The 13,266-nt window shown below is 38.0% G+C and overlaps 1 protein-coding gene across 2 annotated transcripts; it reads left to right on the top strand.

Moving 5' to 3' along the window:
* Positions 1-4,924: 4,924 nt before the first annotated feature.
* LOC102714229 (poly [ADP-ribose] polymerase 2-A) lies at positions 4,925-12,604 on the top strand. 2 transcript variants are annotated; one of them, XM_015838234.1, is made up of 18 exons: positions 4,925-5,079; positions 5,246-5,576; positions 5,681-5,805; positions 6,297-6,378; positions 6,616-6,848; positions 6,948-7,068; positions 7,813-7,868; positions 8,130-8,203; positions 8,533-8,579; positions 8,697-8,746; positions 9,061-9,123; positions 9,398-9,478; positions 9,787-9,897; positions 9,984-10,059; positions 10,469-10,611; positions 11,105-11,178; positions 11,964-12,069; positions 12,184-12,604. In XM_015838234.1, the coding sequence occupies exons 1-18, from the start codon at positions 4,996-4,998 to the stop codon at positions 12,277-12,279; spliced, it is 1,953 nt and encodes a 650-aa protein (XP_015693720.1). In that variant the 5' UTR covers positions 4,925-4,995; the 3' UTR covers positions 12,280-12,604. The 2 variants fall into 2 exon arrangements, with proteins under 2 accessions (XP_015693720.1, XP_015693725.1); XM_015838239.1 differs by lacking the exons at positions 11,964-12,069; positions 12,184-12,604 and adding an exon at positions 11,301-11,434.
* The last annotated feature ends 662 nt before the right edge of the window (positions 12,605-13,266 follow it).

Below are 13,266 nucleotides of genomic sequence, written 5' to 3'. Positions count from 1 at the left end.
ATGTGTTGGGCCTTGGTGCAGATCCACTGCAATCCCGGAACCAACTTGTGCTCGAGCAAGCAAAGCAACTTTGAAAGCTGGGCTGTGCCTCCTTTCGCCACGGCTAGGGATGGCAAAATCCCCGCCGGGGGTGGGGGCAAATTTCGCCTAGTGGGGAATCGGGGCCGGGCCTCTAGTTTTTTCCAGGGCTGAGGGCTGGGAGCGGTTTTAACCCGTAGGGGTCCTCGTGGGACCTCAAAATATTTTAAAAAAACAGTAACCCACTATTGGGCCTAGCCCATAGCGAACATCAAAAGCAGGCTACAAAACCTTTGCACCCAAGTACACCACTCCCGTACCGTCGTAGACTCGTAGTCCGCCCACTGCCAATCCGCAATGACGCCTCCCTCCACCGGCCCTTCGGCCCCATCAATCCCCCCTCCCCTCGCCGCGACCGATGCCGTCTCTGCCGGTTCGTCTTGGATTTCGGGGCTAGGACGGGAACCGTTTTCTCCTATTTCTGTTTCGAGGCCACGGCCGAGGACCCAATTTGAGGCGGGGGGCGTTCCAGTAGTCCCCGCTCCAAGCCACGGTTAATCTGTTGCATTTTTTCATTTGAGTCTTGTTTTTTGGTTTTTCACAGCAGTATGTGCGTGGCGTGCCACCTTTGTTTTTAAATAAACATTGATATACATATTGTTAATGCCAAAATTAATCGATGGAAAGTTTATCTGGAAGAGTTCGAGTTGAAGAAGGAATCATGAAGCAGTTAATTATTTCTATTTATTAGGCAAGATTTAGTAATTTGTGTCCCGTGTCTGATTACGATTTTATTTTCTTTTGTGTTTAGGAGATACATGTTCAGTCTGATTAGGACTAGTTTTCTTTTATCTATAGGAAACATGTATCACATCTAATAGGGATAAGATTTAGTCTGGATAGAACTTGTGTGTTTCCTTTTATCCTTTAGAAAAAGGTGTGTCGTGTCCATAATTAGTTAGTCTATAATTCGGTCAAGCCAACAACACAAAGATCAACTACAATTTTGATTAACAACCGGTCGACACAACTTCAATCGCAAAACTAAATTTACTTTGATAATTCTAATCATTGTTACTAGTAATTTGTCCGTGCTAACCCTACGACCATATTTGATATGTAACAAAAATACAATAATTAATTTTCAACCAAAGCATATGATGAGATTATTTTGAGACGCATAAATATTACCCGTAAACCACTCCCTAGGGCTTAAGAAAATATCGAAATGCTCGTAGATGTATGACTTCAGACTCCAAACCAACTCAAGTATAGTTGCACTAAAAAATTCATATCAAGGCGTATCCGATTAAAACACAATTCTTAAATAGTTTCACTGCTACTGATTAAAATAGTCAGCCTCCTATAACAAATATACCTTTTGTCTTTTGCCATAAGCCAAAATTTAAATTTTTAACCTTAAATTTAGAGTTGTTTGATGTTTTTTCATTGTAGTTTATTTTTTTAGATTTTTACTTTTAGATCGTTATACACACACACATATATATATATATATAATTTTTATCGGTAAACTATTTTTCGTTTGCAAATATGTCAAAAGCATTAATGGTATCCAGTCTCTCAAACAAGCAAATTGTGTTTTTTATAAATACCATATACAAATATCAATGCGCCAAGCAATAAGAACCTTGGTCTTTTGGAACTGACAGTATGGCTACATACATAAAAAAGGAAAAAAATAGAAAAAGAATCATGTGTTGCACCTCAAGCAATTAATGAAAAAAACAGAATATAACAAATTGAAATGTTTTAAATGGAAAGAACCGCACTCATCATGAACCTCTGTTTCAAGCAAACAAATATCAAACATAGCCCCCAAATATATAATAGACAGCTGCTTGATAAGGTTCATATTCTTCTTGACATTCTTCTTGACCAAGGGAAGAGAGATTTCATATCCTCTCTTCAATCTTGCATCATGTATATAGGTAAATCAAAATTGACAATGCTTTTTTTTAAAAATGTCATATTAATTGTCGAGAGTGAAAGTGAAGCAATATTTGTGCTTCAACCATGTGCAAGCTTCATTTCCAAATCTTTCTTTGTAGCGGCTCTTTTCAGGCAGCATAGTTTTGGTATGAATTCGACCCGAGGTAACAACTTGATCGAGCATAATTTTACTGAACATGTACATGGCAAAATAAACATAAGTTATGATTTACTAATAGAAACATTAAGCAATTCGAGAGTTCAGGAAAAAAATCTCAATTATTGGGGAAATTAACATGAAAATGTTTTCTAATATCCAAATTATACATCAAAAAATTTAACGAGCAATGATCTATGTAGAAAATTTCTAATGGAAATATAACCACAAACGCTAATCTTGCTGATTTATTTTCTTCTTTGCAACTATAGCCCCTTCTATTCAAATGATCCAAATATTACATCAAAACATTTAATGGGTGGCGATCTATGTAGAAAAATTATAATGGAAATATAACCACAAACACTAATCTTGCTGATTTATTTTCTTCTTTGCCACTATAGCCCCTACTATTCAACCGTTTACTTATATGCCTGTATATAGCATTAGTGTGCCCTAGAGGCCAAAGCACAATGTTACTTTCAAGTTCATAACCTGCAAAAATAAAATATTGTAAGAAAATTTACGCACAATAGCAATATGAGGGCATAGAAGCATAGTCATCCAAAAAATGTGTGAAATTCCACCTCATATGTCTTTCGCACAGCGCATATACAACAAAACCATCAATGCAATATAATCTACCAAGTTCAGCACAATACCTCAAGTGCTATACAGTTGGCCGAGTTTGGAACCGCATTGTCCGCTGGGAGTTGCTCCGACGCTCTCCATGAGGCGAATAGGTCGAAAGGGCGATCGAACTCTCTAGCACCACCAAAGTGTGCTTCTTCGATTCGGTCCACTCTACGATGCTTGACGAATTGAAGCTCCCCTTGTGGACGACGAATCCACACCAGATCCCAATTAGATGGTCACGACGGAGAAATGGGGGGGGGGTTAATCCCCCTATGGATACGGCGATGGCCGACCATCTGATGACAATGGAGACGACCACTACCTTCCTATGCGTACCAAAGCTGCACGAGCACGACTGCTATCGACAAACCATGGCTCGACGTTGACCTCCATCTTCACTTCAACCTTCACCTCCAGGTTCACCGTCCGCTTCCCGCTACGGAGCCTCATTATGCACATGTCCTCGTTGGATAGGATGGTGTCTCCGTCGTCATCGCCCATCGCTTCCTCTTCTTCCGCGGAGGAAGCGGCCAAACCATCCAGCATGAGAAGATGAGGAGTCTATTCCTTCTTTGCCCCGGAGCTGGGGATAAGCCCATAAAATACCACCTTGTGACATTGGGTTGAAGCCACATCATTGTGGACCTTGCACCCTCAAGTCCATTGCTTGAGATTTCCTTAGGCTGCCTGCACTATAGGGCGAGTGGCTTGTGTGTGGTCTAGGCTAAGCTGGCACATGGGAAGTACCCCCACTATGAATGTCCTAAAGGCACCACAATCAGTCATATGGCTTTTGAGACCACTCATAGTAGTGATCTATATTGTTTATGCCCCTTAGTCCCTACCGCTCGCATGGTTACTATTACTTGTTGCTAGCTGGAATGGAGGAGGAAGTTAAATCTAACACGCTATGTTTTGTGAAGTTGGTCTTTCTATCAATGTAGCTTGGTGTTTCATGAGATATACAAATCAAATGTTGCACTTGAGGTTGTGTTCTTTTGGTGATAAAATAAAATATTATGTGATTTTTTAATAGCTATTTAACAATATAAATCATGAAATTAACTAAACTATTGTAAAGTTAAAATTCTACTATAAAAAGGAGAGATGATAAACTTCTAGGTAGAAACTTCTTTTACAAGAAATACACTGTTTATCACTTCGAGAAGTGTGTACGTAAAAATTGAGAATAATGTAGGTAAAAAAACATAGTTGGGAAGGTTTTATTTATGGTGGTTCATACTTTTTTTATGTCGAGCCCTCAATGTTTCATTTCTGCTAACGCTTATAAGCTAAAATTTAAATTTTTAAAAGTTTTTTTGGTTGTATCTTCGTAGATTTTTTCTAACTTTATCTTTTAAATCAAAATAAGACATGTATATAAAAGTTTCCTCGTAAACTATTTTTGGAAACTATTTTTGATTGCTAATAAGCCGTAAACTTTTGGTTTGAACTTATAAATTGACTTTTAAGCCAAAAAAAACTTAAGCCTAAACAAGCCGACAACTTTTTCAATGTTGTTTAAATCATAAGCCACTCTTATGCTATTAATCCAAAAGTCCGATTGGAGTAATGTTTTTGATTTAATTGGAATAGAGATAGCACCCACGTCGTTATTTTAAAGCCATCAACTTACTCCCTCTGTCCCAAATAAACCAATTTTTTATTTTTTATCTTTAATTTTTGACTCTTCGTCTTATTTAAATTTTGTTGTGATTGATATTTTTATTTTTATTAGATGATAAATCATGAATAGTACTTTACGTGTGACTAATTTTTTTCTAATTTTCTAAAATTTTTTTAAATAAGACGGATGGTCAAACGTTGGACACAGAAACCACAGAATTCGTTTTTTTGACAGAGGGAGTATAAACTATATATAAGCTAAAAAAAATCAGCTTAAGCCAATAATAATTCTAAATCCAAACAAAGAGTGTCGAAGAAAAAAGAAAGTTCATTCTCTTTCCCGCCGCTGGTTCGCTTTCCGATCTTCTCCTCCACTTTCTGCCTCCGCCTCCTTCCCCGGGAAGCCTCCCCTCGATCTTCCCCTTGCGCCTACGGCCTTCTCCCGGAAGAAACCGCGCATTCAAAACCCCCAAAATTCCCCCCCCCCCCCCCCCCACCCAAGACCCCCCAAACCCTCGCATTCGTTCTCTCTCCGCCCGCCCCTCCAACCTTCTCGAACCACCTCCGACGAGGAGGAGGAGGAAGGGGCCGGGGGCACGCACGGAGCCATGTCGGCGAGGCTGCGGGTGGAGGAGCTCCGCGCCGAGCTGCAGCGCCGCGGCCTCGACGCCTCCGGCAACAAGCCGGTGCTGGTGTGCGCCACTCCCATTCCCATTTCCCTCCCCTCCCCGCCCTGTGCTTGTGTGTATTTATTTGCCTGGCTGCCGCGCTGCGCCCCGTGCTCTTCTGCATTCTTCGTGCGCCGGGCGTGCGTCGTTGTTTTTCTGACTCCCGGTGCCGCGATGCCGTTTCCGTTAGGTGCGGAGGCTGGACGCCGCCATCCGCAAGGAGGAGAAGGCCGCGGCGAAGGAAGCGGATGCAGGTGGTGTCGTGGTGGATGGCGAAGGGAATGGGGAGGACAGAAGGAAGAGGAAAAGAAGTGGTGATGGAGAGGATGAGGATGCCGATGAATCGGATGCGGCGAAGCTGGAGGGCATGGGCTATCGTGAGCTCCAGGCACTGGCCAAGTCAAGGGGGCTCGCAGCCAATGGGAGCAAGAAGGAGGTCATGGAGAGGTTGCTCTCCACCCCTTCTAATGCTGGGGCCGTCACAGATGGTGGCATTCAGGACAAGAAGAAAATTGCTCAAGGTTTACTGGTCAATAATTTACAAATATAGCTTATCATAGGCAAAGATTTGAATTTTACCTAAGTGACCATTGTTTGCCGTGTCTTGTATATTCAAATGGTGCAGGTGGTGATGACAAAGTTGAGGAGTGTAAAAAGGAGAAGATTATTACAGCCACAAGGAAAGGTGTCGCCGTCTTGGACCAGCATATCCCTGACCATATAAAAATGACATACCATGTCTTGCAAGTGGTGTGTAACTCATTTTGCCTCTTTATTTCCTCTGTACACCGTAAGCTGCTGGCTTGCATGTGCACATTAATTATATGGTTCAATACTAAGTATGCAATGGAGGTTAATTTCAAGCAGAAGACAGCCCCTTCAGTATGAACATGAAAATCTAAAACAATTTCCGTTATTCACACCATAGATATTTTCATCAGCAATTTACTGCCTAATACATTGCATTATTTTCAGTTTAGCAGCATATTTACATTACTCATTGATGAATCTGTATTTTATTGTGCTCGAAATGTAGCATGTCTAATTCTTTCAGGTTTTTGAAGATTAGTCTATGGAAAACACATGATCGAGTGCCTAATTTCTGTATTCAGTATTGACTGTAGCTAGAATGCTTATCTCATGGTCTTCTCTTCACACTATAATTTCATCATTTATACCTTGAAACCGTGTTCTTTATGCCTTTACCTGTGCCTTTTACTAACTATTGATTTCTATTGCAGGGTGATGATATCTATGATGCCACCATGAACCAGACTAATGTCGGAGATAACAATAATAAGTTCTATATCATCCAAGCCTTAGGTTTGTCCAACAACTCTCTCCTTTATCTCTTTGACCAGTTGAGATCAGAAGAAATTCCCTCTCTTCTAACAGTTGAGTTACTTTGATAGTTGCCTTCTTATTTCACTGGCTTGATTACACTTCTTTTAGAAGAACAAATGCACCATTCATAAATGTACTCTGGGTGCATACATTCAATTTTCCAATCTATGGATAATGTATAGTGTTTGATAGATCATTAACTGATGTTGATTTTAGAATCTGATGCTGGTGGAAGCTTCATGGTTTACAATAGATGGGGGAGGGTAGGTGCACGGGGTCAAGATAAGCTACATGGTCCCTTTCCATCGCGAGAACAAGCAATATATGAATTTGAGGGAAAGTTCCATGACAAAACCAATAACCACTGGTCAGATCGCAAGAGCTTTAAATGTTATGCAAAGAAATACACCTGGCTTGAAATGGACTATGGTGAAGCTAACAGGGAAACTGTAAGATTACTTTGTGTTTTCTAATTAGTAACTGTGTTGTAATTTAATACCTGTATTGGTTTTAAAACTTTAACCCTGACCCCTTCAAATTTGTCCCAGAACAAGAAAGTCAGTCCCACTACTGATCAGATAAAAGAAACCAAACTTGAAACGCGAATTGCAAGTTTCATATCCCTCATCTGCAACATAAGTATGATGAAGCAGCAAATGGTGGAAATAGGTAAGTTGTTTAATTTTTGTTACTCTTCATGCTTAGTTGAGCATCATAAGATTGCCTTGTTTAACAAGGTTATCCTGTTCATACTTAGCTGTAGTCATGTGCTAGTGAAATATAGTTGTCATTAAACAAAAAAAAATGATTTATTGCCACCTTCATAGGTTGACTCCTCAAGGAAAAAATAATTTGCATGGTAGATCTGGTAATGAGGAAGTTGTAATTATAAGAGTTAAATTTGAAAAGAAATCTGAGACCAAAATATAGGACTAATACTAGTTAATGGCAGAATACTTGTAATCATTATCTCAAAGAGTTGAAATAATTCGGTGAGAAAAAAAATCAATACCAATTTATGATATGCATGTTCTATGGTATCCATGTCTATTTTGTCTAGCATATTGCCCATGTGTTGCAACAAAATTTTAATTAAAGAAAATTATCAATAACCTGTTATTACCATTATTTTCTGCATATACCATCTCTTAATTGTTGTATATATTTATTACTGACATGTGGATCAATTGGTCTCACAATACTTTTTTTCTTTTGACAAAAAATAGAGATTTAGTGGGGGTGGTTGACATGTGGGGCCCACATCTTTCAAAAAGTAGTGAGTTCATGGTGGGGTGGGGTGGCAGATTCACCATCCACCACCACCACTACTTCTTAAAGGAGTATAGATATGTAGTTCCTATTGCTCATTTGTCAAGTGTCTGCTTTTCTGATTTATCCTGTGTAATCAATCAGGTTACAATGCTGATAAACTTCCTCTGGGAAAGCTAAGTAAATCTACAATACTTAAGGTTAGTTGTTTCACATTCTTTTTTGTTGGGAATTATCATGTGGAAATAATCCTACAAGTTGAATGACAATGCATGTAAACCCCTTGCACTTGATCCCTAACATGCTAGCCAAAAAATAATAATGTGCTCCAAAAGTTATGGTTTATGCATATTTCAGTTGTTGTATATGTATTAACAATTCAGATTTCTGTGGTCGTGGTTTTGTCCCATACCAATCTTCTTTTTTTTTCTGATGATGATGAATGTTTCTGTAATCAACAGGGTTATGATGTTCTAAAGAGGATTTCTAATGTTATTTCAAGGGCAGACAGGAGACAGCTTGAACAATTGACTGGGTGGGTTCATGCATTTTTTTATTGGTGACAAGCGTACATATAAAAAAATGATGCCTGTGTTGACAGCCTGTTTCACATCTTTAATGTTTTGATGACCTGCTGTTCTTTGAAACGCTGGAATTTTAAAAGTCAACTCACTTCAGTTTTTTTTTTTTAAAGATGGCCTGATCTTTGGATACTTAACTAGATATAAATTATTTAGTGAATTTGTCTGATGATCCTAGTTGTGGAATGCATGATACCTTTGGTTATCTACACTTTATTTATCCTTTTATCCTTTGAATGTTTTTTTAAATAATGAGATTCTCTTATGCTGCCCCTTGTTGCAGGGAATTCTACACTGTGATCCCTCATGACTTTGGTTTTAAGAAAATGCGTGAGCTTCAAACTTTCAAACTTTTGACCTTCTAATAATGACTTAAGTATTTAACACATGCAGCTTTGTTTTGAACCTTTATGTAGGAGTATCTGACCTACTTAAGTTATCTGGCAGGTGAATTTATTATTGACACACCTCAGAAGCTAAAAGCTAAGCTGGAAATGGTAATAAGCTACTTTCTTGCACATAATTGTACCATTAATAAGGGCCTCTTCACTCCATTTTTTATAGCATTAATTTTATTCCTATTTGGCCCTATGTTACTGTGTCTATTTTGTACAATACTATGTAATGATGAAATTTGTCGAAATGTGTTGTAGTTCCGCATCCTTTTTTAGATCATTCACATTCATATTGTTAATGTGTAGGTCGTGTGTAATCATGTTCCCTGTACTTCACACCTTTATCTCCAATACAATTTACGACCCATGTGTGTGTGAAAGATGCTCATGCTATCAACTTTCTTGCTCTTTGCAAGGTTGAAGCCCTTGGCGAGATTGAGATTGCAACCAAACTTCTAGAGGACGATTCAACTGACCAGGTATGGTATGTCATTATGCAAACACTGCAGCATAGAGATATGGAACTATGGACTTGTGGGTTCTCTTCATTTGCTAAATCTTTGTTTAGAAACTTAATGATTTTGGTTGGCGTGATTATATTGTCATTCCAGTATGCCATTGATAACCATAATTGTTATATTAATTTGTATTTGTTACCTAGAAATGGTTTTATTGTTGTTGAAGTAAAATATTCCTTGTAACTGTACAACCTTGAACTGTTGGAACATAACTGCAGCATGTTTCCCTATGTAGGACGATCCATTATATGCTCGATACAAGCAGCTTTGCTGTGACTTTACACCTTTGGAAGTTGATTCTGAAGAATACTCTATGGTAAAACTTCTACCAAGAATTTATATGCACAATGATTTATGGATATTACATGCCAGTGGCAAGGTGCATAAAACTAGAACTACTTGTCATTTTAACTTGAATATGGGAACATTCTTCACATTTCTTTCTTGGCTAGGGAAAGAAAGGTAATTCTATGTGTTTTTTAGGAACACTAACTGACTTAACATGGTCGAATGAGTTTTTTTTTTTTAATTCTGTCCATCTCGTTATTTGTGTTATTGTTCCTGTTTGTCATGCTTTGTCTAAAGTTCTTACATTTAACCTTGTTCGAAAATTGTGTTGTCCAGATAAAAACATATTTGTCAAATACCCATGGAAAAACACACACAGGTTATACTGTTGACATAGTGCAAATATTTAAAGTGTCAAGGCATGGTGAAATGGAACGGTTTCAGAAGGTGAGTGGATCTTCTTAATCTACTAAGCCACCCAAAATAGCTGTATTCTAGTTGTGAAACGAGTAATTTTCGAAATGTTCTTTCAGTTTTCTAGTGCAGGTAATAGGATGCTTTTATGGCATGGTTCTCGGTTGACTAACTGGACTGGCATTCTTTCCCAAGGTAATTAATCTTATCTACAAATTATATTTATATGCATAGAAGATAAATTTCACTCTGTTTTCTTTATGAGTTATGAATGTGATCTACTTATTTCCTCTTTTTTTTTTGTTCTTCTGAGAGACTCTTCATGTAGCTATCAGAAATGAACATTTAAGTTTTATTTTTAAGGAAATGCAATATCAATGTTATCTTCATCGCCGCTGTTATTGATGCTTCATTTTCATCAATTTGCATCTAATAAGAGCTTTTTTCTGTTGCTGAAACATTTAGTTAGTATGTAAAACTGATAAGAAATCTGCTTGTTCCCTTAGAGATGCCAGATTATCCTGTACTATTTGGCACTCTTTAAATATTGGAACAACTTCTAAATGGATGAATTATATTATAATTAATATTACACCCTTCCCAGGTTTGCGAATTGCTCCTCCTGAAGCACCTGTTACTGGCTACATGTTCGGGAAAGGGGTATACTTTGCTGATATGTTTTCGAAGAGTGCAAACTATTGTTATGCTTCAGAAGCCTGCAGGTCTGGTGTGCTGCTTCTATGTGAGGTATGTGTGCTGTACTTGCCTTAAGGGTATTATAAGTTGAAAGCATACTCCTGCGTGTTGTGTACTCCTAAAAGCAAGTTCAACAGTATAGCCAACTAGTAGCTCCAATTCATCTATAGTCAATCTAATAGCCAATTCATATAATAGTTAGTTACAAAACATCAATATATGGTTCCACATGTCGTACACATATTTTGTCTTGTAGTCCGCGTGCAGCTGGCTATAAATTAGTAATCCACCTCTCTTCTCTCTCCCCTCTTATCTCTTTAAAATATTCTTACAGCTGACTTATAGCTTGCTATTGTACCTGCTCTAAGTCTCCCCATCTCCCCTTTTTTAGTTCATTGATTTCATCATTTACCTTATTACGTCTATTATTTATTCTCAATTTCAAGAGTTTGGACTTATCAGTTCTTGCATCTATCTTGAGTGTGAGCTGTCTACTGAGCTTTTTCTTGTGTTGCTAATGTTTGATTTAATTTGCATTCCACAGGTTGCACTCGGTGAGATGAATGAGCTACTAAATGCAGATTATGATGCCAATAACCTGCCAAAGGGAAAGCTAAGGTCAGTTTCTAACGCAATTATTTTAATAAGCTCTTGATGTTCGCTTGCTGAGTTGGAAAGTACACTATTTTTCTTCATCGGACCAACATATACTGGATTCATGGATTTAACTTGTTTTGTAGATAATCGAAGCAACAACTCAGTTCCACGATTGGGGGAAATTAGCTTAAATGATTAAAAATAGTTTTTTAGATAACTTCATTTTCATGTCTTCAGGGACAATAGCTTCATTTTTAGACAATAACATATACTTCAGTTCCATGATTTTTTTCAGATAACTTCATTTTCATTTAGCAGGTATATACATGTCTTTGGGAAAATAGTTTAAATGATTTTCTCTAAAAATAAAGTTACAAGCTAGATAGTTAAGTGTTACAAAGCTTATGAATCTGTGATCAAATCATTATCCATAAATCCATATAGGTTGAGAACTCTTTAACTACTATCTCCAAGTTGTGGCTCGCGAGAATGAACACATCATGCAATTCTTCATCCTGGAGCACAGAATATAACCATATACAGTTGAAGAACATGAACATAGTGTGTAAGATTAGCAAATTTATTTTTATCAAATACAAATCATTGTGACATCACGAAACTGACCATGCAAGGGTACTTTTTTGTACCATTTCAAGTGCGTAAACCTAATGACAGTTGGAAACCCCTTTATGGTTGAGACATTCATCTATTTTCTGTTGAAATATGAAATGATTTATAGACTAATGAAAGTGTTGTGTTGCTACTTAATATGACATGGATTTCTGGTTACAACTGTCTTGGCACAGCACGAAAGGAGTTGGCCAAACAGCACCGAACATAGCAGCGTCCAAGATCACCGATGATGGCGTGGTTGTTCCACTTGGAAAACCTAAGGCAGAGCCTTTAAAAAGGGTATGCGCACCTCCCTGCAGCGCTTTCTTGTCGTCAAAACCATTCCTGTACCAGCAACACATTCGAGCTACTAGATTTATTACTAAACTCGGTACCTCTCCTCTCTGACCGCAGGGTAGCTTGCTGTACAACGAGTACATAGTCTACAACGTGGATCAGATAAGGATGCGGTACGTCCTCCGTGTCTCCTTCAACTTCAAGAAACGGTAGACTATTACTGCGGACAAGTACGGAGATGAAGCCGCACAGCGCATATAGTAAAGGTTTTGTCGTCGCGGGTCCCCTTTTTGTGAACAAAATGCGTCAGGCCGTCAGCCGTGGCTGGATGCCGTGTGTATATACGGACCATAACTTATTGTTCTTGGCATGCTTTGTGCACTCAAGTTTTGTAAGAAGATATACTCATCTGCGCGAGTTTGATTGCGTGTCGCCATGCTGCTGCTGCTGTGAAGTCTGTAGGGAAAAGTTAAGGCCTTGTTAACAAGTTTCCAAAATTTTTTTCAAAAACATCGCATCGAATATGTGGACATCTAAATGAAGCATTAAATATATATGAATATTAAAACTAATTACACAGTTATGATGGAGATTGTGAGACGAATCTTTTGAACCTAATTAGGATATGATTAGCCAAAAATGCTACAGTAACCAACGTGTACTAATGATGGATTAATTAGACTCAAAAGATTCGTCTCGTGGTTTCTAGGTGGGATCTAAAATTTATTCTTTTTATTTGTGTCTGAAAATCCCTTCTAGTATCTTGTTAAATGTTTGATGTGATCTTTTTGTTAAAAATTTTTGGCAACTAAACTAGGCCTAATTAATTCACTGAGTCATGTAAATATGCAGACATACCGTCAATCTGCTACTGTGTGTTGGTATATCCATACTACCAGAACGTAGGTCTCTGTAAATAAGTGCAGGGACTTGAAGCTGAGCATATCAGTATTGCAATGGTTTTGGTTTGGTTTAGGGTGAGTTTGATCTAGCAGCTTGGATGAGCAACTTTCTTATGTTTTGTTAGCATGTTTTTCAAATTGCTAAACAGTATGTCTTTTTAAAAGTTTTATATAGGAAAGTTGTTTTCAAAAATTCAGCTAAACTCATTTTCCAAGTTTAAAATAATTAGTACTAAATTAATCACGTGTTAAGATCTTAACCCATTGTACATGCCGTGAATTTGCTACACTAATTTGC

This window comes from Oryza brachyantha, chromosome 1 (assembly GCF_000231095.2).
Source record: "Oryza brachyantha chromosome 1, ObraRS2, whole genome shotgun sequence".
Lineage (NCBI taxonomy): Eukaryota > Viridiplantae > Streptophyta > Magnoliopsida > Poales > Poaceae > Oryza > Oryza brachyantha.
This window is presented reverse-complemented; position numbering and strand designations above follow the sequence as displayed.